This window comes from Salmo trutta, chromosome 10 (assembly GCF_901001165.1).
Source record: "Salmo trutta chromosome 10, fSalTru1.1, whole genome shotgun sequence".
NCBI lineage: Eukaryota > Metazoa > Chordata > Actinopteri > Salmoniformes > Salmonidae > Salmo > Salmo trutta.
In genome coordinates this window covers 10,326,054-10,353,350 of record NC_042966.1, presented here as the reverse complement: position 1 = coordinate 10,353,350, position 27,297 = coordinate 10,326,054, and the positions used below count along the sequence as shown (strand labels likewise).

General features: G+C 41.9%; 1 protein-coding gene across 6 annotated transcripts in view; it reads left to right on the top strand.

Annotated features, from left to right (window-relative positions):
- The window catches only part of LOC115201085 (vesicle transport through interaction with t-SNAREs homolog 1A), a 171,104-nt gene that overhangs the window by 16,214 nt on the left and 127,593 nt on the right, over nt 1-27,297 (top strand). For all 6 annotated transcript variants that reach the window (XM_029764359.1, XM_029764361.1, XM_029764362.1 and 3 more), the window contains exon 3: nt 491-601. In XM_029764359.1, the coding sequence (XP_029620219.1) occupies nt 491-601 (111 nt within the window). The remainder of the gene's footprint in view (nt 1-490; nt 602-27,297) is intronic.

The window sequence follows — 27,297 nt, the reverse complement described above, 5'->3', positions numbered from 1 at the left end:
AATCAATTCTGAAACAGATTAAAGTTAAGGCTGCTGAAGTAGCTCATGTTAAGAAGTTTTGCAGACGTTGATTTTAGTTTAAATCTTCAGAATCTCTTGATGTTTATCAAAAGACTCTTGTGCACACTATTTTGGTATAATTTCATTACATCTGGGTGTGTGTGTGTGTGTGTGTGTGTGTGTGTGTGTGTGTGTGTGTGTGTGTGTGTGTGTGTGTGTGTGTGTGTGTGTGTAAATATAAATTCATTTCAACACTAACACATTTCAACACTCATTTCATTTACAGTGTAGTCACTACATACTCAACAGTATAGTGTGTGATAAGTTGAGTTTAACAAGTCTTTTATTGTACATGTTTTGTTTTTACATATTTCCAGAATAATTATAGAATAATTACACAGTTTACATCGACGACATTGTAGCCATTTTGGCCAATATGTCTGTTTGAATCATTTAAATGGTGAATGAAATAGTTGATTGCTGGACCTAGATGGAGCAGATGGATCTGGAGGTGCGTGAGATCCCCATCCAGAGCAGAGGCATGTACCAGAGCAGACTGAAGAGCTACAAGGGGGAGATGGAGAAGCTGGAGAAAGACTTTGTGAGTACCCCACCTTACTGTAATACCTCATTCATCTTAGTGTATAGCTACGCATATACACACACAGTCTATTACGAGTGCATAACGCCCTGTGGTATCCATAACGCCAATCCCGGCTTACATGTTTAGTCTTCCCTCCAGCTGGAGAATAGGGTTAGTGATGCACTACATTACCAAAAGTATGTGGACACCTGCTCGTCCAACATCTCATTCTGAAATCATGGGCATTAATATAGAGTTGGTCCCCCATTTGCTGCTATAACAGCCTCCACTCTTCTGGGAAGGCTTTCCACTAGATGTTGGAACATTGCTGCGGTACTTGCTTTCATTCAGCCACGAGCATTAGTGAGGTCCGGCACTGGTGTTGGGCGATTAGGCCTGGGTTGCAGTCGGCGTTCCAATTCATCCCAAAAGTGTTCGCTGGGGGTGAGGTCAGGGCTCTGTGCAGGCCAGTCAAGTTGTTCCACACCGATCTCGACAAACCATTTCTTTATGGACCTCACTTTGTGCACAGGGGCATTGTCATGCTGAAACATGAAAGGGCCTTCCACAAACTGTTGCCACAAAGTTGGAAGCACAGAATCGTCTAGGATGGCATTGCGCATGGTGTTCTTAGGCTTGTGTGCGGCTGCTTGGCTATGGAAACCCATTTCATGAAGCTCTCGACAAACAGTTATTGTGCTGATGTTGCTTCCAGATGCAGTTTGGAACTCGGTCGTGAGCGTTGCAACCAAGGACAGACTTTTTACGCACTAAGCGCTTCAGCACTCGGCGGTCCCATTCTGTGAGCTTGTGTGGCCTACCACTTCGCGGCTGAGCCGTTGTTGCTCCTAGACGTTTCCACTTACAGTTGACCTGGGCAGCTGTAGCAGGGCAGAAATTTGACGAATTGTAAAATGTACCCATAATACTTCAATTAATATCCCAGGTTTTTATTTGCTTCAATCAATGAACACAACCAGCGTATATTAGAGACAGGATTCTATTTAAGCCAGGCGTCTATTTCCCTAATGTACACAGCTTTTACTCAATAAAATGTTCAATAGACTACACTGTTTATAATGACCAGTATAAACATTTATGATAACAAATCCATCACAGATCAGACTTGCAAAGACTCACCCCAGTAACTCTACTTGCACACTCATCTTCTGCACATCTATCACCCCAGTGTTTAATTTGCCATACTGTAATAATTTCGCCACCATGGCCTACTTATTGCCTTACCTCCCTTATCCTACCTCATTTGCACACACTGTATATAGACTTTCTCTAATGTATTATTGACTGTATGTTTGTTTATTCCATGTGTAACTCTGTGTTGTTGGTTGTGTCGCACTGCTTTGCTTTATCTTGGCCAGGTCGCAGTTGTAAATGAGAAGTTGTTCTCGACTAGCCTACCTGGTTAAATAAAGGTGAAATAAAATAAATCAATAAAGATTAGGCTGCCTATCATTCGCCTTAGCACCATTCTCTCACTTGTTGCGCCTCCTTGCGCCTTGTACCTCCCCCCCATAGTTGCAGATAGACTGTTCGACGTTGCACAAACTAATAGCGAGTTTCAATATAATCTGCTAGCTAAATATGCTTACAAGTGTAGGTAGTGGCTACCGAAATGTCATTTTTGGTGAGTTTGGACGAGAGACGTGCAAATGAACAGTTTTGACGCGTGCCTGTCTGAAGGAGGAAGAGAACTGTCTCTGAAGCAGCACGTGTACACGCTGTGTCTGTGTGGAGTCGCTAGGGCAATGTTCCTGCTTGCTCTGCTCAGAGAATAGGGGTGAGGAGCAGACAGGCAAGAACGGAGAGGAGGGAAAAATGAACGCAAGGAAATCAAGATGGCAGCTATACAGAACTCATCCAAAGCACTTTGACTTCTCAAATACGTCAGAAGGCTATCATCATCATGATGCCCCCATCTCCTTATTAATTCAACCACTTACGTAGTTAACTATCAAGTTAAACCAAATGCACAGCTGGACTCACCAGCTCCGGCTTTCTACCGTTAATGCTTTTTAGAAACAAACACGTGACTGGTTCAACTGTTCTGGGGAACTACGGTAAGCTTCATAATGTGCACTGAGCAAAAATATAAACGCAACATGTAAAGTGTTAGTCCAATGTTTCATGAGCTGAAATAAATTATACCAGAAAGCTTATTTCTCTCAGATGTTGTGCACAAATTTGTTTGTGTCCCTGTTAGTGAGCATTTATCCTATGCCAAGACAATCCATCCACCTGACAGATGTAGCATATTAAGAAGCTGACTAAACAGCATGATCATGACACAGGTGCATCTTGTGCTGGGGACAATAGAAGGCCACTCTAAAATGTGCAGTTTTGTCCCACAACACAATGCCACAGATGTTTTGAGGGAGCGTGCAATTGGCATGCTGACTGCAGGAATGTCCCACAGAGCTGTTGCCAGATAATTGAATGGTCATTTTTCTACCATAAGCCGACTCCAACGTTGTTTTCAAGAATATGGTAGTACGTCCAACTGCTGACCATATGTAACCATGCCATCCTAGGACCTCCACATCCGGCTTCTTCATCTGCGGGATTGTCTGAGACCAGCCACCCGGACAGCTGATGAAACTGTGGGTTTGCAGGGGAAGCTCAGGGAAGCTCATGTGCGTGCTCGTCGTCCTCACCAGGGTGTTGACCTACCTGCATTTCGGCTTCAGTGGGTAAATGCTCACCTTTGATGGCCACTGGCACACTGGAGAAGTTTGCTCTTCATGGCTGAAACCCGGTTTCAACTGTACCGGGTCGTTGGCAGACAGTATGGCGTTGTGGGGGCGAGCAGTTTGCTGATGTCAATGTTGTGAACAGAGTGCCCCATGGTGGCGGTGGAGTTATGGGAAGGCATAAGCTAAGGACAACGAACACAATTGCATTTTTATTGATGGCAATCTGAATTCACGGAGATAGCGTGACGAGATCCTGAGGCCCATTGTCGTGCCATTAATCCACCGCCATCACTTCATGTTTCAGCGTGATAATGCATGGTCCCATGTCGCAAGGATCTGTACACAATTCTTGGACTCTGAAAATGTCCCAGTTCTTCCATGGCCTGCATACTCACCAGACATGTCACCCATTGAGCATGTTTGGGATGCTCTGGATCGGCAGCCTGTTCCAGTTCCCGCCAATATCCAGCAACTTTGCACAGCCATTGAAGGGGAGTGGGACAACATGCCACACGCCACAATGAAAAGCCTGATCAACTCTAAGTGAAGGAGATGTTGTGCTGCATGGTGGTCACCAGATACTGACTGGTTTTCTTATCCACGTCTCTACTTTTTTTTTTTAAAGGTATCTGTGACCAATAGATGCATATCTGTGTTCCCAGTCATGTGAAATCCATTGATTAGGGCCTAATTAATTCATTTCAATTGACTGATAACTCACTCAGTAAAATCTTTGAAATTGTTGCGTGTTGCGTTTTATATTTTTGCTCAATTTAAAATATTGTCACCGGTGAAATGAAGAACGCAATCTGCTTTATCTCCTAACGTATTGCTCAAGTTGACTGCAGGTATTTATTTAAGTAGCAAAAAAATATCATCATTTGTTGAAAAACTTCAAAGAAATAGTTTTCAACATATTGACTGTCTTGAAAACCCATCCAGTGGCTTTTTCCAAATGACCCGGTATACCGCCCAAGCCCAATTTCCCTCCAGGAAAACGTCGAATACTAAAGTGAGACCATAAGATCTTGTTGGTACTTGAGCCGACCATGTCAAACCACACCGTCTCATCCATGGAAATGATGTTGCTCTCCTTTATCTTCTTCTGCGCAATCTTTACAGTACTCACTGAAGTTCACTCGTAACCAGTTCATTTAGACCCGTTGTTTGTTTGAAACAGGTGTTTATTTGCTCAAATGCCCGGCTATCAAAAGGACAGGTGGCTATTTGAGACATTTAATTGAAGTTTACAGTATGTGTTTGTTTGTTTGTTTGTGTGTGTACAGGAAGTGAATTCAGGAACTTGCACATTCATTATAAACAGGCCAAGTTGTGAGCATACTTACACCTTCTCACATACGCTCACACTTTCTCAGACACACGCACTCGTGCACACACACTCGGACTGAAATTGAAGGTCAGTGGCATGTCCACTGTGGATCCTTTTTTTAAATTTTTTTTTAGCTGTTTTTGAAAGCCCAAGTATCATCCGTAGAGAGCAGGCTTGTGTTGATGCTGCAGAACATGGCCTTGTTTAGTAATTCATAAACCGCACCTGTCTGTCTAGAACCCCACCCCCCACACCCTACGCATATCAAACCTTAATGAGAAGCCAAGTGTTTTAACTTTAACTCATATTTTAGGCTCCCTGTTTTACTTTCTGACATTACTCCCATTAGATGCAAGTATTGTATTAGGGTGCCCTCTTGGCCCCCTAAATCAAGGATAAGATCCCCAGGTTTACATTTGGGGATTGTGTTGCTTTGAGTACGGTACGTCTGAACGCCCTCAGCTTCCTTGTGGTTTCATTTAACTGTGTAACTTCTGTCTGGATCGTTCCCCTTGATACTTGTGAGGATATTTAGCCTTTCATTTTCCAAGAGGTGGATTTAAAATGTGCAACTAAACAGGAGGTGTATGCGATATCAATTGCTTCTTGGTAAAAAGCACCTACCAACATGATCCGAAATATTAAACAAACAAGCAAGCAAAACTGAGATATATCAGGTGCTAGTGATCTGTTGCTCCACTTCTGAAAGTCTGGTAGCTCTCAGATCACAGAAGAGATCTCTAGTCTTTGAGAGGGCTCGCTTTCCTCGCCGTGGGCATTTAATTGGCTGATGATTAATCTTTAGCTTCTCTCTCTCGACACTAGCCGTGGTTAATTATCAAGCAATTAACACCTGCTGTGTCGGATATTATGGCTAATTCGCATTCCTCACATTTTTTTGTCTGTTAAGCTGTTTTGAGCGCGTGCTATTAGATGCGAGGAGACCCTTTTTTGTCACCTTTATAGCCAACATTCTCATACATTAAGTGTGAAGGAGAAGAGACTGGAGGAAGTCTAGGTCAGTGTATTCCAAATTGTTCTTAGTCACATACCCTTAAGACAAAAATATATAGGCCTAGTCACATACCCTTCTCACAAAAAAAAGATGTCTGTGCCAAAAAACTATACTACACTAAAAGTAAACGTTGGTTTGATAGTAGAGTCCGATTTAAGGGTGGCCTTACACCAAGCGCAACATTGTGTCATTTATGTGCTGTTTTTAATAATTGTGGATAAACTAGATCAAACCAATTTTTAGTATTGCTTTTCAACTTTGTTCACTTACGATTGGGGAGCTGTGTCCTCCCCAGCCTGTGTGAAACCCTGTTATGTTGATAAAACAATTTGCTCTAAACGTTAGTTTTTTTGGGGGGGGGTGATGTGCGTTTGTAGCAGGACATCTCACTTTCACTCAGGCTCCATTTCTATTTCCCGCTAAAGCTGATGAGTTCTACCAAAGCTGGTGCTCCCACTTCAGATAAGCACAGGACACCCAGCTCTAAAGAATGCCCGCCTGCGAAAAAGGCCATCTCCTCTCTTTTCATAAAAAAAAGCAGTCTTTGTTGTGCTTCCTTTCCCAGGAAATAAAGGCCTCAACCTCTTCTCCCACTACTGGCTCCCTAGGGTGTCTTCCCCCTTAACCCCCCTCTCTCATCCTCTCATTCGCCTGCGGTTTGAAGTGTTCACGCCACCAACGCGCCAGATTGAACCCCGTTCTTTTATGCCAGACTGGGGAAAGCCTGACCTCAATAACCTGGCCATTTTTCCAGACTGATGCAAAGAAAAAAAAGAGTACACGTTATCAGACGGACATCCCGAAGGTGCATTTGCAATTTGTTTGCTGGTTGGCAGCTTCATTTTGTTAATAGAGAGACAAGGGGTCTTAAAGCCAGAGGACCCCTGCAGATGGGCCTTGCATCAGCCAAAGGGGATGCTGGCACAACCAACCCCTTCCCCCCCACAAACACACACACACACAAAAAACTAAGGGGAAAAACTGTTTGATAGAGGAGATGCGTTTAAGTCGGGGAAAGCAGAATGCCATGCCTCTTAGCGATGCCTTTGATCAGGCAGAAGAGAGGCCTAATGGAGGCTTAATTTAATGAAACCTATCGGGTAAACAGACCCTCCATCTTCAAAGGTACCGCCAAAGTTTTTTTCCACCATCGGGAGGCTCGGTCCACAGACATCTGAGTCCCTCTAAATGCACTCGACATCTATTTTGCCTGAGCTCAGACTGCATGGACTGTTGGTGACAACTGAGAGATGGGCATAATACATTTATAAACCGGAGATATTTGAATGTTGAGCATAGTGGTTTCCCTTAGTGGCTATGATCTAAAATGCCTCAGCAGGTAGCCTATAAGTGGACCAATAGCAAGCTTGACAATGCTTGAGTGCCACATTTCTAAGACTTTAGGTTTGAGAATATACATTTCGATTTTCTACCTTTTTTGTGGGATTTCAGTGTGCCAAAGTGTCCCAACATAAACTTACTAGAGAAGCTGTCTTCCCTCTTTGCTGACACCAGATGGCGATGTTGCTCAAGGAATTCGGGCCTCGTTGAGTTATCTGGTTGAGGTGATACTGATGTTTCTCCTGGATATATGGAGACCTGCTAAACGAGCTTCTTATCACCGCGGTTGCCTCTGACCTTGTCTCTTCTGTGAAACTTGGGAGATGGAAGTAGAGAATAGTTTGTTGACGTGCAGGTCCTATACTTCGAAGTCCTTCGGACAGAGCTGTGTGTTTTTGTTTGTGGATGTGTGCGGGTGTATTTCACCCCTTATGAAATTGTCAGTCCATAGTTTGAAAAATGCTATTTCCTGACCTTGGTCGCTTATATTTTCCTCATTTTATTTTCTGTTCTTAGAATGTCAGTGCTTTATATTCCACCTTTTTAATTGTAAAAGAAAATGTGTAACAGTAGTGAAATGGAAGGATTCTGGTTCAAATCATAGGTGTCGTAAAAGTCATTCAATCTCTTTGGTTTACAAAATATCCATTTGTAAAGTTGATCTTGGTTCAACCACCGCTGTTAACAATTGTCAATTATAGAATGAATCACACATTTTTCGATCTACAAAATGTGTTACTTAAGCGCTATAATATTTCACCTGTTTTTATGAGGAAATGAATAGATTTTCTTTTCAATGTTCACTAATCTTTTGATATTTGTGCTGCTCTGCAGAGTTTGAACCATCCATAAGTTCAACAGTCCCTTCACGGTGGATTTGACATTGAGGAAGCAAGACGATCTGGTTTTGTTGTCCAGTTTATGGCGCTGGTCGAGCGTGACAAACACCTTTTTAGACTGAATGGTTTCAAGTCTCTCTATCCAGGGAGATAATTAATGTATTTCTTTAGCGTTTATGGAGTCAACCAGCCTTGAAATAATGAACAATTTAATCACCTGATACAGTCAGGTGAATGGAATAAAAAGCGTTCTTCTGCACCGATCCCATATGTGTAACAGCCTTTTTTTCATATTTCATCGTCTCTTAAGTGATTATTAATGACCTTCAAGTGGAAAAATGTATAATTCAATGAAAATGTGTTCTATGTTAGGGAAACTATTGAATTCCGTACCTATGCAGTGAGCATCTTGGGCCCTTTTAGTATATTCTGTAAAGGGGGAAAATGCCTCTCTGTACTGTCCATTGTGTATCAGTAAGCGAAGTTCGGGACATCTCGATTGGCGTGTCGACAGAATCAGGTCTGCTTGAAGTTACCCAGTGTTCTACGCTGATATATTTTACAAGGAGCACATAAGCAATAGGTTTCTTTACTTCAGTTCCAAACCAAGACAAAGGAACTGATCATGGACTGCAGTAAACGCCAACCGAGCGCGCACCCATCCACATCGACGGGGCTGTAGTGGAGCGGGTCTAGAGCTTCAAGTTCCACATCAGTAAGGAATTATCATGGTCCACACACCAAGACCGTTGTGAAGAGGGCACGACAACGCCTCTTCCCCCTCAGGAGGCTGAAAAGATTCGGCATGCACCATCAGATCCTCAAAAGGTTCTACAGCTGTACCATTGAGAGCATCTTGACTGGCTGCATCACTGCTTGGTATGGCAACTGCTTGGCATTCGACCGACTGCTTGGCATTCGACCGCAATGTGCTCCCAATTATCCAGGACCTCTATACCAGGCGGTGTCAGAGGAAGGCCTTAAAAATGTTCAGACTCCAGCTACCCATGTCATAGACTGTTCTCTTTTGAAACCGCACGACAAGCGGTACCGATGCACCAAGTCTGGAACCAACAGGACTATCTGCATTGATTGATTTTTTTGCACTTACTTTGACTCATCACATGCGCTGCTGCTACTGTTTATTATCTATCCTGTTGCCTAGCCACTTTATCCCTGCCTATGTATATATCTACCCCTGCACATCGATTAGGTAGGTTCTGTTAGCACATTCTTAATGTTATCATTTTTCTATTCTCTTTTTTTTATATCTGCATTGCTGGGAAGAGCCTGTAAGTCAGCGTTTCAATGTTAGTCTACACCTGTTGTTTACGAAGCATGTGACGGATAACATTTGATTTGAAACCCAGCAGCACTGATCTCAGAGATCATTCATGAGATATACATACACACATACACACACACACACATACACAAAAAACATACATACATACACATATGCATACACACATATACATACACACATATACAAACAAATATTTTACTGAGTTAGTTCTTATAAGGAAACCAGTTAATTTAAATAAATTCATTAGGTCATAATCTATGGATTTCTCATGACTGAGAATAGAGAAATGCATCTGTTGGTCACAGATACCTTAAGAAAAAAAGGTAGGGCTGTGGATCTGAAAACCAGTCAGTATCTGTTGTGACCACCATTTTCCTTATGCAGTGCGACATATCTTCGCTTCGAGTTGATCAGGCTGTTGATTGTGGGATGTTGTCCCATGCCATTGAATGGCTGTGCGAAGTTTTTGGATATTGGCGGGAACAGGAACACACTGTCATACGCGTCCAGAGCATCCCAAACATGCTCAATGGGTGACGTCTGGTGGGTATGCAGGCCATTGAAGAACTGGGTCATTTTCAGCATCCAGGAATTATGCACAGATCCTTGCGACATGGGGCCGTGCATTATCATGTTGAAACATGAGGTGATGGCAGCGGATGAGTGGCGCAACAATGGGCCTCAGGATCTCGTCACGGTATCTCTGTGCATTCAAATTGCCATCAATAAAATGCAATTGCATTCGTTGTCTGTAGCTTATGCCTGCCCATACCATAACCCCACCACCACCATGGGGCCCTCTGCTGATGTCAACGTTGTGAACAAACCGCTTGCTCACACCATTCCATACGTCTGCCGTCTGCTCGGTACAGTTGATACCGGGATTCATCCGTGAAGAGAACACTTCTCCAGTGTGCCAGTGGTGAGCATTTTCCCTCTGAAGTCGATTATGATGCCGAACTGAAGTCAGATCAAGACCATGGTGAGGTCGACAAGCATGCAGATGAGCTTCCCTGAAATGGTTTTTGACAGTTTGTGCAGAAATGATTTGGTTATGCAAACCTATTGTTTTTCTGGGTGGCTGGTCTCAGACGATCCCGCAGGTGAAGAAGCCAGATAAGGAATTCCTGGGCTGGCGTGGTTACACGTGGTCTGCAGTTGTGAGGCCGGTTGGACGTACTGCCACATTCTCTAAAACAACTGAGGCGGCTTATGATAGAGAAATTAACAAAATGATCTGGCAGCAGCTCTCGTGGACATTCCTGCAGTCAGCATGCCAATTGCACACTCCTTCAACTTGAGGCAGCTGTGGCATTGTGTTGTGCAGCAAAACTGCACATTTTAGTGGCCTTTTATAGTCCCCAACACAAGGTGCACCTGTGTAATGATCGTGCTGTTTAATCAGCTTCCTGATATGCCACACCTGTCAGAGGGATGGATTATCTTGTCAATGGAGAAATACTTACTAACAGGGATGTAAACAAATTTGTTTACAACATTTGAGAGAAATACGATTTTTGTGCGCTTAGATATTTCTGGTATCTTTTTTTCAGCTCATGAAATATAATACACGTTGCGTTTATATTTTGTTCAGTGTACATTTTTAACCCCTTTTTCTCCCCAATTTCAATCTTGTCTTATCGCTGCAACTCCACAATGTGCTCGGGAGGCGAAGGTCGAGTCGTGCGTCCTCAGAAAAATGACCCGCCAAACCGCGCTTCATAACACTCGCCCGCTTAACCCGGAAGCCATCTGCACCAATGTGTCTGAGGAAACACCTTTCACCTGATGACCAAGATCAGCCTGCAGATGCTCTGCCCGCCACAAGGAGTTGCAAGAGTGCGATGAGCAAAGGAAAGCCCCACCTGGCCAAACTCTGCCAATTATGCACCGCCCTATGCGACTCTCGATCACGACCGGTTGTGATACAGCCCGGAATCAAACCCGGGTCTGTAGTGACGCCTCGAGCTCTGCGATGCAGTGTCTTAGACCGCTGCGCCACTCGGGAGGCCCACCAGTGTAAAATGTTTTATTTGTGTGTATATAGTCTTCTAATGTAAGTGTAAACGCAAAGCGTACTTTCTAATAATAATTTTTAAAAAAGCTTAATGGTAGTATATGGGAAATTGTCTTCGTCTGAGTTGGAGAGAAAGCAATACATGACCTTGTGTACAAATCACATTATTTCGTCATTATTGTGGGAGCCCCTCCTATGAGTAGGAATTAGGCCGTTTTGAGAACGTTTGAATGCTAAGCAACCTGCATACATGTTGTTTGAATTATAACAGACCAACATAGTCATGTCCAAAATAATTGGCACCTTTTTGAGAAAGATGTGCAAAAAATAATAAAATAATACAAATACAGAGCTATATTGTATGCTCACAATTTTTTTACTATTATATTTTATACTAATACATTTGCTCAGAGAGATATATTTCCCCCCCCCCAAAAAAGATAGGGGTCAATTATTGGCACCCCTGTTTTCAATACCTCACCTTGCGAGGATAATGGCACTGAGCCTTTTTCTAAAATGTTTTATGAGATTGGAGAACACATTGGGAGGGATCTTGACCGGTCCTCCATGAAGAATCTTTCCAGATCCTTTATATCCTTTGTCTGCGCTTATGACCTGCCCTCTTCATTTCAAACCGCATGTTTTCAATTGGGTTCATGTCCGGAGAATGACATTTTTGATTTTGTGGCCAATTAACAGTTTCTTTGTGAAATGTCAATGTATGCTTGTGGTTGTCTTGCTGGAACATCCAATGCTGCCAAGTTTCAATCTCCTGGCAGAGGCAACCTGATTTGGCAAACATGTCCTGGTACTGGGTATAGTTCACTTGACCTTAACCATGGCACCAGGACCAGTGGTATCAAAATAGCCTCATAAAATGAACCATCCACCACCATATGTTACAGTAGGTAGGGGTTATTTTATGCATATGTATAATTATTTCGACGCAAACCCCACCACTGGTGTGTGTGTGTGTGTGGCCAAAGAGCTCTATTTTCATGTCATCCAACAAATATAAATGCCCGGTAAATGGCATTGGAACTGGTGTTATGGTCAGATGACATGAATAATATATATATATATAGCTCTTTAGTCACACACACCAGTGGTGGGTTTTGCATCCCAAAAAATCTGCATATGCAAAAATAATACACATTTTTGTTTTATTTGAAAGAAATAGTGGTTTAATTGACCCAGGTCAGTCAGTCAGCTGCTTGCCCCTCTCCCAGCCTATAGTTGCTCGATTGAAGTTCCGTCAACTTCTGGTGAATCTTTGTTTTCATTTCAAGAACTTTCTCTTGTGATGTACTAGACTTGAGCAAGATTGCTGTAAAAAATAATATATATATATATATATATATATATATATATATATATATATATATATATATATAGTTGAAGTCGGAAGTTTACATACACTTAGGTTGGAGTCATTAAACTTGTTTTTCAACCACTCCACAAATTTCTTGTGAACAAACTATAGTTTTGGCAAGTCGGTTAGGACTTCTACTTTGTGCATGGTGTACCTGTTGATGTATTTCAAGGCCTACCTTCAAACTCAGTGCCTCTTTCCTTGACATCGTGGCAAAATCTAAAGAAATCAGCCAAGACCTCAAATACTTTTTTCCCTCACTGTATATTACGGGTGCGTTGGTGAATTTAATCTGGAGTACCAGAGTGAGCGCAAAGCGCACTCTGGGCGTTCGTAAACTCAGAGCGTTGTCAGGTTGTCCGTTCCTATATTCAGAGCGTTTCGCTCTAAGGGTTCAGAGCGCACACTCTGGCCGAGGACTAGTGTTGATCCGAGCGTTCTCACCTAACGGCTGTAGTCAAGCACCCAAGCTAACTGGCTAACGTTGGCTAGCTTGCCAGCTACTTCCATACACAAATGAGAGAACAGCTCACTGTGACCATTTTACTAACCCTAGCAGAGATGGTTAGGCTGTGTTTATATTATCCAGAGCATTGGTGACTGCAACTGTGCTGCTGGCAACAATTTTAATTACGCTTTTTTGCCAATGTTTTACTGACACCGGCCATATTCAACGGGTGTGTTGAGCATTCATAAATTTGTCAGTTATTCTGCGCTCAGGCACACTCAGACGAGAGTGCTATGAAATCGGAGTAGATAGCCAGAGCGAATATACCAGATACAGTGGCTTGCGAAAGTATTCACCCCTCATGGCATTTTTCCTATTTTGTTGCCTTACAACCTGGAATGAAAATATATTTTTGAGGGGTTTGTATCATTTGATTTACACAACATGCCTACCACTTTGAAGATATCAAATATGTTTTATTGTGAAACAAACAAGAAATAAGTTTAAAAAAAACATAACTATTCACCCCCCCAAAGTCAATACTTTGTAGAGCCACCTTTTGCAGCAATTACAGATGCAAGTCTGTTGGGGTATGTCTCTATAAGCTTGACACATCTAGCCACTGGGATTGTTGCCCATTCTTCAAGGCAAAACTGCTCCAGCTCCTTCAAGTAGGATGGGTCCCGCTGGTGTACAACAATCTTTAAGCCATACCACAGATTCTAAATTGGATTGAGGTCTGGGCTTTGACTAGGCCATTCCAAGACATGTAAAATGTTTCCCCTTAAACCACTCGAATGTTGCTTTAGCAGTATGCTTAGGGTCATTGTCCTGCTGGAAGGTGAACCTCCATCCCAGTCTCAAATCTCTGGAAGATTGAAACAGGTTTCCCTTCAAGAATTTCCCTGTATTTAGCGGCTTCCATCATTCCTTCAATTCTGACCAGTTTCCTAGCCCCTGCCGATGGAAAAACATCCCCACAGTGAAGCATGGTGGTGGCGGCATCATGCTGTAGGGATGTTTGGGGGGGGGGTGAATGCCGCCACCACCATGCTTCACTGTGGGGATGGTATTCTCGGGGTGATGAGAGGTGTTGGGTTTGTGCCAGACATAGCGTTTTCCTTGATGGTCAAAAAGCTAAATTTTTGTCTCATCCAACCAGAGTACCTTCTTCCATATGCCTTCTGGCTGTTCTTGCCATAATATGGACTTGGTCTTTTACCAAATAGGGCTATCTTCTGTGTACCACCCGTACCTTGTCACAACACAACTAATTGTTTCAAACGCATTAAGAAGGAACACCTGTTAATTGAAATGCATTCCAGGTGACTACCTTATGAAGCTGGTTGAGAGAAGGCCAAGGGTGTGCAAGGCTGTAATCAAGGTAAAGGATGGCTACTTTGAAGAACCTTAAATATAAAATAAATGTAGATTTGTTAAACACATTTTTGGTTACTACATGATTCCATATGTGTTATTTCAAGTTTTTATGTTTTCACAATTTTTCTACAATGTAAAAAATAAAGAGTAGGTGTCCAATCTTTTGACTGGTTATGTACATGGATGGACACTTTTCCCCCTCTGTCACGTATACAATGAGCCTTATGTGTGTTCTCTTTTCGACTCCATCTGCATATTTGCAATCAAACGACAGGATTTTATCCATCTCCTTAGCTATCATTCTCTAAATGCACTGTGCATTCCTCATTTCAAAACTCGGTCTTCCAGAAAGTGGAGAGCAACGCTTACAGTGAGGGAAAAAAGTATTTGATCCCCTGCTGATTTTGTACGTTTGCCCACTGACAAAGAAATGATCAGTCTATAATTTTAATGGTAGGTTTATTTCAACAGTGAGAGACAGAATAACAACAAAAAAATCAAAAAATGTTATGAATTGATTTGCATTTTAATGAGGGAAATAAGTATTTGACCCCTCTGCAAAGCATGACTTAGTACTTGGTGGCAAAACCCTTGTTGGCAATCACAGAGGTCAGACGTTTCTTGTAGTTGGCCACCAGGTTTGCACACATCTCAGGAGGGATTTTGTCCCACTCCTCTTTGCAGATCTTCTCCAAGTCATTAAGGTTTCGAGGCTGACGTTTGGCAACTCGAACCTTCAGATCCCTCCACAGATTTTCTATGGGATTAAGGTCTGGAGACTGGCTAGGCCACTCCAGGACCTTAATGTGGTTCTTCTTGAGCCACTCCTTTGTTGCCTTGGCCATGTGTTTTGGGTCATTGTCATGCTGGAATACCAATCCACGACCCATTTTCAATGCCCTGGCTGAGGGAAGGAGGTTCTCACCCAAGATTTGACGGTACATGGCCCCGTCCATCGTCCCTTTCATGCGGTGAAGTTGTCCTGTCCCATTAGCAGAAAAACACCCCCAAAGCATAATGTTTCCACCTCCATGTTTGACGGTGGGGGTGGTGTTCTTGGGGTCATAGGCAGCATTCCTCCTCCTCCAAACACGGCGAGTTGAGTTGATGCCAAAGAGCTCCATTTTGGTCTCATCTGACCACAACACTTTCACCCAGTTGTCCTCTGAATCATTCAGATGTTAATTGGCAAACTTCAGACGGGCATGTATATGTGCTTTCTTGAGCAGGGGGACCTTGCGGGCGCTGCAGGATTTCAGTCCTTCACAGCGTAGTGTGTTACCAATTGTTTTCTTGGTGACTATGGTCCCAGCTGCCTTAAGATCATTGACAAGATCCTCCCGTGTAGTTCTGGGCTGATTCCTCACCGTTCTCATGATCATTGCAACTCCACGAGGTGAGATCTTGCATGGAGCCCCAGGCCAAGGGAGATTGACAGTTATTTTGTGTTACTTCCATTTGCGAATAATCGCACCAACTGTTGTCACCTTCTCACCAAGCTGCTTGGCAATGGTCTTGTAGCCCATTCCAGCCTTGTGTAGGTCTACAATCTTGTCCCTGACATCCTTGGAGAGCTCTTTGGTCTTGGCCATGGTGGAGAGTTTGGAATCTGATTGATTGATTGCTTCTGTGGACAGGTGTCTTTTTATACCGGTAACAAGCTGAGATTAGGAGCACACCCTTTAAGAGTGTGCTCCTAATCACAGCTCCTTATCTGTATAAAAGACACCTGGGAGCCAGAAATCTTTCTGATTGAGAGGGGGTCAAATACTTATTTCCTTCATTAAAATGCAAATCAATTTATAACATTTTTGACATGCGTTTTTATGCATTTTTATGTTGTTATTCTCTCTTTCACTGTTCAAATAAACCTACCATTAAAATTATAGACTGATCATTTCTTTGTCAGTGGGCAAACGTACAAAATCAGCAGGGGATCAAATACTTTTTTCCCTCACTGTATGCAGTTCTACTACGCAATATCTTTCATAAAAGCAACGTTAGAAAATATTACCTACACATACTGACCAGCTCATGTTATAGACAGAAGCGTGCTACATAGCAGACCAATCCAAACTCATTTCTCGGCATGTCCAGCCCACTCATTTTTGCAGCCAATCATGGCTAACGGATTGGTTGCTGGCTTTTTCTGTGGCTAAACCAACTAGGCTTGAAATTTTAAAATGTTTTATTACAAGTTTGTTATTAAGGTGCATGAAAGTTCACATGTTCCAGAAGGCATTTCTGCCAAAAATATCATTTTGATAAATAAAAATGTTACGTTGAAATGGCTCTCCTGTGAAGTAGTGACGCGAAATATGCCTACTTTCCTGAAACGAGTCACACACAGCTCAGTATTTGTATTTTTTTCATAGTCTTTTTTTGCTCATCTTTATCAAGGGTCTCAATCATTTTGGACTTGACTGTTGCTACTGTAGTATGTCAAAGATGTGTGCTAGAAAACCTTGGTAGAGCATGGGTGAAGTAGGCATTGTGGTGCTCATGAAAAAATGTTCAGCTTCAGACCAGCTTCTCACTTAAAACATTGTTTTTGTGTTTAATTATATCTATAGCCTGCATAGAACTGGCTCATTCTTTTTTTTCAATATGGGGGATTGAAGAAGAAAATCAAAACATACCAACTTGTCCATTGTACATTTAGCAGTGTATAAATGAGATCTTCGTTCATGGTCATGGAGACTGTAGAACTTTGGTACTTAACTTCAGGAGACCTATCTTGATGGGCTCTGTTAGGAATGTAACAGAGAAAAAACTGTCACCAAAGGTTTGTAAAGCCACTTTATTGGAATGTCCTGCTGTCCTTTCTCAAAATATATCTAGTTTAAACGTCATCCAGAATTCTTCACTTTAAATCGAAGATGCTTAATAATTATGGTATTACATATAGGTTTGAAGGGATATTGAACAAGCACTGTACTTAGCTGGTCATGGCACAATGTCCTTGTAATCCAGCTAGGAGGTTCTGTGTCATTTGCACCCAATCCTCCATTACAGTGACTTCTACAAACAAAACATGACAGACCAACAATAGTTGGATGTTAGACAATATAAATCCCCTTAAATTGGCTCGTCTGCGCTTGTCCTCCCCAACACATTTCAGTCTTTGTTGTCTACCATTAAGGAGTTAATGTAGATTATGATTTATATGTTTCGTAGTTAACAAGTCATCAATAGCGCCAAAGTTCAGTCACACATCCAGATGAAAAATATAATATTTCTTATGGAAAGTGCCCGGATTGAGGGGATTTTTTTCTCTCTCTTTTCTCAGAGCCCTGCGCAGATTTAAGATGTAAACAATCAATATTTTTCTCCGCTTATGAATTCTGCCTTTCATTTTGAAGCTGTTCTCCACAGCAGCTCTTCCCGAGCTTCTTGTGGATTGACTGAGTAAATAGACTTCTCCTTTTTTTAGACACACAGATGGGGCTTGCAGCCTCTAATGGATCAACCTCTACAGTCTCACTGTTGGGAGAGTGTTTATGGTGTGGCGTAATGGTGGTGGTGGTGGAAGGGTGAAGGACTGAGTCACCAGAAGTGGAGAAGAGTCCTGGTTACTCCAACAGTGTTGTGATGGTTCTCTTACCCGGAGACATGAGCAACTGAAGCATTGAGAAATTGCTGTACAGTGTTCTCTGTCAGTGTGATAATCAACCAATTGCTGTGGTCAAAGCGATATATCAATTCATATGATTGTAATAAATCAGTTTTCATTTGTCAATGATGTGTGAATAATGCACTGTTGGTACACCAATTCCTAAATTATCTTACAAATATTTGTCTTTTAATGGTATGTACAGTGCCGTCAAAGTATTCATACCCCTTGACTTATTCCACATTTTGGTGTTACAGCCGGAATTCAAAATGGATAAATATACAGTACCAGTCAAGTTGACACACCTCATTCAAGGGTTTTTCTTAATTTTTTACAATTTTCTACATTGTAGAATAATAGTTAAGACCTCAAAACTATGAAATGACACATATGGAATCATGTAGTAACCAAAAAAGTGTAACAAATCAAAATGTGTTTTAGATTCTTCAAAGTAGCCACCCTTTGCCTTGATGACAGCTTTGCACACTCTTGGCATTCTCTCAAACAGATTCATGAGGTAGTCACCTGGCATGCATTTCAATCAACAGGTGTGCCTTGTTAAAAGTTAATTTGTGTATTTTCTTTCCTTAATGCGTTTGAGCCAATCAGTTGTGTTGCGACAAGGTAGGGGGGTATACAGAAGATAGCCCTATTTGGTAAAAGACCAAGTCCATATTATGGCAAGAACAGCTCAAATAAGCAAAGAGAAATGACAGTCCATCATAACTTTGAGTCTGGGTAGTTCCATATTTTTTTTATTTTCCACTATGCTCTTGGAAACTTTCAACACTCTAGAAATATTTGTATACCCTTTCCTAAGCTCTATGCCTCATCACAAATCTCGGAGATCTATAGACAGTTCCTTGGACTTCATGGTATAGTCAACTGTGGGACCTTATCCAGGTGTGTTTCTTTCTAAATCATGTGCAAACAATTGAATTGGCCACAGTCTCCAAGTTGCAGTGACATCTCAAGGATGATCAAAGGAAATTGGATGCACCTGAGCTAAATTTGGCGTGTCATAGGAAAAGGGTATGAATACTTATGTAAATTTAGATATTTCTGTAATTCATTTTCAATAAAGGTGCAAAAATGTCAACTTGCTTTCGCTTTGTCATTATGGGGTATTATGTGTCGATTAGGTGAGAGAAAGAAAAAACAATTGAATCCATTTTGAATTCAGGCTGTAACACAACAAAATGTGGAATACGTCAAGGGGTATAAATACTTTCTGAAGGCACTGTATTACAGATGTAGGATCTTCATTTGATCACTCTGTTGCATTAAAACTTGTAGTCTATTTGAGATTTAAAAAGGCTTCTGAAGTTAATTTCCACTTTGAAATTTCAGACTTGATTTTCCCTTATTAAAAATCTATCAACCCCTTAAAATGTCCATTAATGACGCTAGATTATTTTCCTGCTGTAGCAAACTGGCTCAAATTAAGATCCTACATTTGTATGTGTGTGTGAATGTGTCTTGTAGTTTTGTATTATTCATTTAAGCGAGCACTTCCTTTTGCTTATCTTGGGGTCCTCTCCAAAGCAGAGAAAGTCACCCTCCCACTGACAGTGATCAGTACTGTTAGACATGTCTGCCTGGAGTAAGGGCCTCGCAGGTCCTCTCTGTCCTCAGGGCTTATTTGATTGAGTGACTTGACTGAGAGGGGACTAAAGATAATAAGGGGGAAACATAAAAACATGGAGATATAATATCACCCCCCCCTCTCCCATCCACTCCCCATTCCTCCCAGTGCTGTCCTCGCCCTTGTTTCAGGGCCTCAAGCCTGTTCCACGCACCAGTGTAAACCTGAATTGACACGTGACACCCACACCCAAGTGATGCACTGACAAGAGGGCCTTGAATAGGTGACAGATTATTATATTTTTTCCAGACTGGCTTAAGTATGTAAAAGTCATGAAATTTTTATGAAATGCATTATGAATGCATCTAGTAGGCTTGTGTTTTTCCTCTGTTTTTGGGGGGGCTTTTTTCTCTGTTTCTTTTGGGGGGGGTTTCCTTTAAGAAACGAGTCTGGAGAGAGAGCGGGAAAGAAAGGGAGAACTTTGACATCTACAGTTTTCCTTGACACTCAGTGGGTTTTCCCAGTTAGCTCAATGTGTTTACCCTGCGATGAAATCTGTAAATGGAAACAAAGATTCCCCCATCGAATTGCATTTCTCTTGCTCTTGCTTAAGTGCTTCTAATGGGGAGCATGCAAAAGAAAAAGAAACTGCTTTTGGTCTTTGCGACCGACAATTTTGTCGTTTCTCGGCTGGTTTTGAAGCCTGCGGAGGAATCTTGCTGTGGCCTTGATCAAAATTACACTGTAGAGGATGAATTAAGGATTTGTTCATTTATCCCAGAGGTTGGTCGCCATCAGAGGATCAACTCACACCCACGGTGAAACTAAACACTTCTGTTTTATTTGGCTTCTGATGCACTTATTTGTACTTTTTTGTGCTTACATCTTTACACAATTTATTGACATCACTTGGTAGATAAAATTGGAATTGCTCACATGTTGTGCTCAAAATGTGATTTAAGTCAGAATTCAGGGTATCACTTCATTTCACAGTCTTGTCTCAGCTGGTTTTTACTTGGTACGAAGTTATTTGGTAATGTATACTTGTTGGTACAAAACATTTCAACTCCCAATACCAAATGGTACAAAGGGGTGTTCGTTTATAATTCCAAGGAAACCAAAATGTGAATGTTAGGTCATTTGTAATTGCTAAGCTAATACCAGGTGAAAGGTGGACTGTAAAATAAAGTATAGCCTAATCGGTAAATCACTTCATATCTTGTCATTTGATTTCAGTGGTTTATAGGTTTTGTTTCAACTCCTAATTTAAGCTTAGGATAATTCTTATTCATGTGAGTAGTTAAAAACCTAGTGCTAAGATCATTTCTTATGTGTTGTAATACATGTGGAATAGATGGGGAAGTGAAGTATATCCATATGGAATTACTGCGTTGTGCTCCTGCCAACCTGTAACAGTTACTCCAAACATGAATGAGAGGTATTCACATGCATATTGCTTGCACTGTGTTTTATAATATGAATGTTCCCTTAGACTAGCACTATGCCCTGGCGAACTTAACTGCGCACTTACTCTTAGGATGAGTAGCTGACGTTGTTGCCTGTGTCCTTTCTATGGCTTGTTGAAATCCATGTGAAAGAGGTGAACGAGACCCCCATTAACCCTCAATTGGCCATTTCTCACAGTTCGGACAACTGGTCTGAATTCCGCCACGAAATCGGTGGAGTCCCATGGCGCCGGGAAGTGTGTAGGGAGGTTCACAAGGGCACATGTTGGAATGGCTCTGCTGGAAGAGACCTACGGACCTCATCTGCATTTGAATGCGGTCTGATCAGTGAAATAAGACAGTATACATAGATATATAGAGTTAATGATGGGACTAAGCCCCTATGCGTGCTGCTGTATTCGTATGGTAATAAGGGAGCCTGGAGGCATTCAGTCCAGACAATGGTCACGTTACTCCGAAGAAAGGCGAGGGACAGAGGAAATCTTCTGTGCATTTCCATAGACGGATGCAGTTGGGCACGCACACACAAACAATAACAGTCCGACGATATACGGGCCCACATCTCTTCCTTTGTGTCTAACTTTATACCTTTTTTAGATAACACTCAGAGAATAGACATCAAACAACGATGAATCATAAATCGAGGTCAAAAGAGAACACTCTCCAATTCGGAGAAAGGGTTAAAAGTGAAGGTCTTTTAAAAAAAGAAAAGAAAAAGACAGATTCACGCAAAAGAAAAGAGAAAATATTCTCAGTGGAAGGTTCAGTGAACCATATGTAGGTAGCCACAGGCTAATGGGCCGATTGGTCCCTGGCTCGCCAGGTATCCCGTACCGTGTGCCCCCCCCCCCCCCACCGAAATCCCTCATCCATTCCCCTCTAATCTCACCTTTTTCTCTGGCGCTGACCCGGGGAGGCCCACTTTTATTCCCCACTGCACGCCAGAAGCCAGCGTTGTGATCCGAGCGGGCCCCGCTCTGGTTCCTCTCGCCCGGCTGCCTCCCCGACGGCTCTCCTCTATTGATTTCTGCACTGCTGTCTGTGTGTTTGCACCACCGACGCCCGGGCCTGGCTCTCCTCTCCTCTCCCTCTTCCCTCATACAACCCGGGATTCATGTACTGGGAGAAGAAGAGAAAGCGAGAGAGAAAGAGCGGGGGAGGGAAAAAAAGAAGCCAGGCTTTTGATTTTTCATTAGAACTGCTTCCGTATTTTAATATTGGGTTTAATCGGCCCTCATGCCTTAAAGAAATAACCATTGAGAGACGATTCCCCGGCCTTCAAAAAGTATATGCCGTTTCTTCAATCAAAGCCCCTTGAATTTGCTCTTTTGTTTAGAGTTCAGTTGCGATCGTTTTTTTCCCTCCTCTCTCGCTCACCCTCTTGCTTTGCGGGTACAGTCGTTAGGCTTATTGACTGATCTCGGCTCTACTTAAACAATAGAAACGACTTTGACAGGAGAATCTAGCGCACGTATTACAGTGGTGGAAGAGTAAAAGACCCCCATCGTAACAATATACCATTAAACAAAGGCTATCCCCTAACATCACATTTTTACATCACACTATGACATATTGTAACATAATATGATGTCATATTATATTATATAAATATTGTGTAATGTTGCCTGGTTAAGTACAAATTATTTTCAATGTAATTCATTTAAACGTTGAAAGTACGAGTCTGACCCATTTCGTTATATGTTTCCTGTATGTACTTAGTATTTATGGACATACACAATATTATTTCCTGCTGAAATTACATGAAGGCCCTTTGAAATGGATTGAGTGCACGTTGTCATATAGGACAATTCCTCCACCCTCAGCCCAGTTTAAATGTGTGTATAGCTCCTCTGCTATTGTTTTCCTTGGTCATTTGAGTTTGTTTGTGTTTCTGTTGTAGCGCTGGTGAGATTCATTTAGTCTTTTCATGGCTGTGAAACACAATGCCTTGTGTGTTTTTAAAGCCACAAAAGCACCAACCTGTGCACTAATGAGAGGCCCCGTGCTGATATCTACGGCTTAGGTTCCCTACTACTGTTGCAGTCGTATTAAGAAAACACACAGGCCAGTGTGCGCGCGCACACACACACACAGAACGTGCACACACATACAGACAATTTCTGAAGGAGGTTTCTCATACACACACGCGCACACACAAGCTCGCAAGGCCCTTTATTCCACATAAACACATACACACAAGTACACACTCCCTCTGATGATAGACAGGAGTAGTGGATTTGATGAAACCAAAAATCAAAACAAAGGCACAGAAAACCCCTCCTGTGACAATCTCAATTGTCGCCGCTTGCCTTTATCTGATAATGTATCAAATGCACCAAAAAGAAGCACTTACTTAATTGAACAACCTCTGCCAATTTGTTTGTCTTAAAGGAGAGGAGGTGACACAAAAACAACAATTGTGTGTGTGTGAGAGCTGTTCTTTGTGCCAGTGGAGTGTTAAACCCCCTGCCAGGATGAGATGCATTATTGAAGACGCTGTTGTGATACTTCTGCCTGCTTAAAGATCTCTGCTTCCTTTTTAACGCCGCGCCACCCTCAGCCACCTCTGCCCCGCTTCTGGGGAACTAGAAAAGAACCACTATCACCTGAGAACATATCACAGGGACACAATAATAGGAAGTGATGTCGCGTTTTCAGTTTTTGTGCGCTTGTGGTTTTCTTTTTGTCTACTTTGTGGCCACGTTTTACTAAGGTTTTTAATAGGATAGTAGTGGGATTAATGATAACGATACAGTCATAACAATTGAGTGTTGTTGTTGATAAATATTTTGTTGTATATTTGATTCTATGCCGATTCCTCTTCAACAGTATGTGGAGCTGATTAGTAGCAAATTAAAGGTTAAATGACAATTTGCAGCTGACACCGAGTCGTGGCAAAAGTGCCATTTAAGTACTTTTTGTTGTTGTTGTAAATAGCCTGCCGCTCTCCCACTGGTGAGAAAGATGTAATGAAACACACTTTTGTAAATTCAATATCGTTAATTACTCTTCACGCCACGCCACCAGCCGTGTGCTCGGGATGAAAAGAATGAGTGGAAAAGTGGAGGGAAAAGCGTCTGCAGAGTAACTTCAGGGCCCCTCATTACACCCTGCCCCTGGGTATTTTTACGCCTTTTATATCCCTTTTAATGAACTGTTTACGTTTTTCAGCTTTCCAGGCACCACAATTATTTGCACGCCCTTGTCGCTTGTTGCAACGGGTATAGAGAGAGGAGGCTAGTTGGGGCGGCACCCCAAAAAAAAACTTGTTTACCAATGAAGATCAGTTTATTTGGTTGAAATGATTCTGATTAGTTTTAAGAGGAGAACTTTTGAAAACATTTTTAAAGGTGACTAATGTCAATTGGGTCTATAAACCAAGGGTGTTGAAATTATTGTCCACTTCAGCCTAATGTTCGTGTAAGCGAAGTAGTGGTTTGTTTGTTCAGAATTATTATTTTACTGAAAAGTAATGATATATATCTAGTCATTCATGCAGGTATGTAAACAGAAATGGTATAAAAACACTTTTATATTTTTTGTCATAATTGCATGAATATAATTTCCAGCTCTGATATTGTTCTTGATTAGCATATCTTACAGTATGAGTTATTATGCACGCATATATAATTATGTTTGGATGGGTTGCAGAAACTCTTTCTTCTCCCGTCGATGTCAACAGAGGTTAGACACGTGTGTTTTTTGACAGGACACCAAAACCTCCCATCTCGCATTTGACGATATGTGTAGAGTTTTAAAAAGAAGACGGCCACTTTGCATAAAGATAGATCTTTTGTACTTTTGTGCTTCCGGGAATAGAAGCAAATTCTCACCCAAGATTAGAAAAAGTGACAAAAGAAAGACCTTTCAAAAGGATAAAGAAAGATGTATTTTCTATGGCAATAAGGTATCTTATGAACGTGCTCATTCTTTTTAGATTACAAAGCCTCCTCGCCTGGTTTCATGTTCCTTTAGTCATTTACATTTTTCCTGCTCCATCTTTAACACGCTAACTAGGATGAGAAACTTTCGATATTGTCTTTCTGAACAGTTCTTTTGGGGTTTGTTTTCTTTTTTCTTTTAAATAACTACTATTTACACCTTTTTTTTGCGATTTTTGGAACAACCTTAGTTATTATAGACCACGATATACCCCGATCAAATATATAGATCTTTCTCAATAAAATTTAGCTCACTAGTCTGATCTCAAAAGTCACACATGACAAAACATTATCAAATGAAGATAGCCGTTTGAGGTGCACTTATTTGCATAACACCCCAACCGGTAATCAAAGTCTATCAATGGGTGAGGCAGTCAATATTGCACAGCTGCTCTTGTTTTACATCAAATGAACAGGAAATAATCACTCTAAGGGTTATGGAGGTTTTTTTTTCCGGAGGGGGGAATTCAAACCATAAGTAAATGGGTAGGGAGCAGCAGTAGTCTTTGGTTCAGTCGCATTTGCAGTTCTTTTTATTTTCTGTTTTATTTGTGCTGCGTTCATCGTGGAAACTGTTGATACTCTTGGCAGTAACAAACAGCTATTTAGAAATACCAAAAAAAACTGTGCGGGGTTTGAAGAAGACGTCAGGCTCTGCGTACTCAAATCAAGCCTTCTCCCTGGCTTCTAGTCTCAATTACTGGCAACCCGTCTTTCCTCTAAGTTACACTGCGGCTCTTTAAGATGACGCTCCACTAAAATGAGATGTGGGTGTTATCCCGGCAGAACATGACTCTACGCTGTCTGCCTGTTCCAGATTGATGTTTGTCTTTGTACTCACACTAACAACATGCCTTAACTTTGTCATAACCTGCACATTTGGAAGAAAGGCTAATTATACTTCCAGTTAGGAGTAGAATTAATCCTGTCCAAAATCTGTTAATGATGTATTTGAATAATTTTGTTTGCAAGAATGGATTGTTCAAATCACAGAAGAGGGGGAAAAAATACAGTAGATGCTCGCAAAAAAAGGTATTAACACTTCATGTGCAACAATGATGCAAATGTTGTCATTTGGATTGTGAAGGCATTCAATTGTATTTGTGCGTATTCTATGGCGGTGCTGTGTTTTTGATTTTGGTCATTGTGAATTCCGCTGTTCCCCGCAGTCGTTCCTTCGGTGGTTAGCATAGGTCCCCGTGGCTCAGTTGATGCCTGTAAAGTGTGTTGTTTGGGGGCTTCTCTTTATCTAATGGTTTTTCGCTTGTCGCCCTGGTCAATCAGCTTCCCAGACAACTCGGTAATTACTCCTGTGGCTGTGTCCCTCACTGTCACAATAACAACACAAATCACTTCCCTGATGGCTTTCCACTCACTGGTCAAGTTTACGGGAAATAAAAAAATAAAAAACGGGGTGACACACATATTTATATATTTTTCTCTACTTTATTTCAATGAATGATTTAGAGATTTGATTCTTATTTCTTCAAAAATACTGTAGCACTGTTACTATATTTGTTAAACAATGTGATTTTTAGATTGAGCTTCTAAATACAAATTCTAAACAGGAAATAGACAAAATATTTGGCAAAAGCAGGAGTCTCGAAAGATCTTAGGATAGATGTACCAATGTTTAGGCCCATATTTCCCTGTGATTTTGCTCTCCTCACACTGCCCACACAGAAGTCCTGTCAAGGCAGAAAGAGAAGGAAAGACGAGGAGGCTTAGTAAACAGTTTCTCTTTCTCCGCTGTTGTGTATTTAGTTTGGAGGGCATTTGAAGCGGGTGCTTTTTCTGTTGGTGTCTGTAAACAAGCGCTACACAGGGCCTGCTCCTTCAGCATCGGAGGTGGCACACTGAAGAGTGTTTGTCATTTTTTTTTGGGGGGGGGACATGGCATTCCCTCTCCCACCCCTTCTGAAGAGGAGAGGGATCCCAAATCTGATGGAACGCCAATGGGTGATGAATTATTCCCTGTCTAAGTCCCAGTATCGGCATTATCACAGAGCCTGCCACTGCACTGTGCTGACAGCAGTGACAGCCACCAGAAAAGATTTAGCGCTGACGAGTGATACTTTCCTTGTACGTCTCCCGCCCCCTGCCCCTGTGCCAGAGCCCTCCGTAGTTGGTTTTATTCTTCAGATTGTGTTTATTTAAGTGGGAAAGGGGGACATCTCTACATTTTCAGTGGTACTAGATCACTTCGCAAGTGTGCCCACACGCACAACCGCAGGTGCCTTGCCTTTTTTTGACAGTCGGGTCCATTAGGGGGCTCTCGTGCTTAAGAAATGCCTGTTATGTTTTTCCAAGACAACTCCACTAAGGCTTATTCCCCCCCCCACCCCCCACC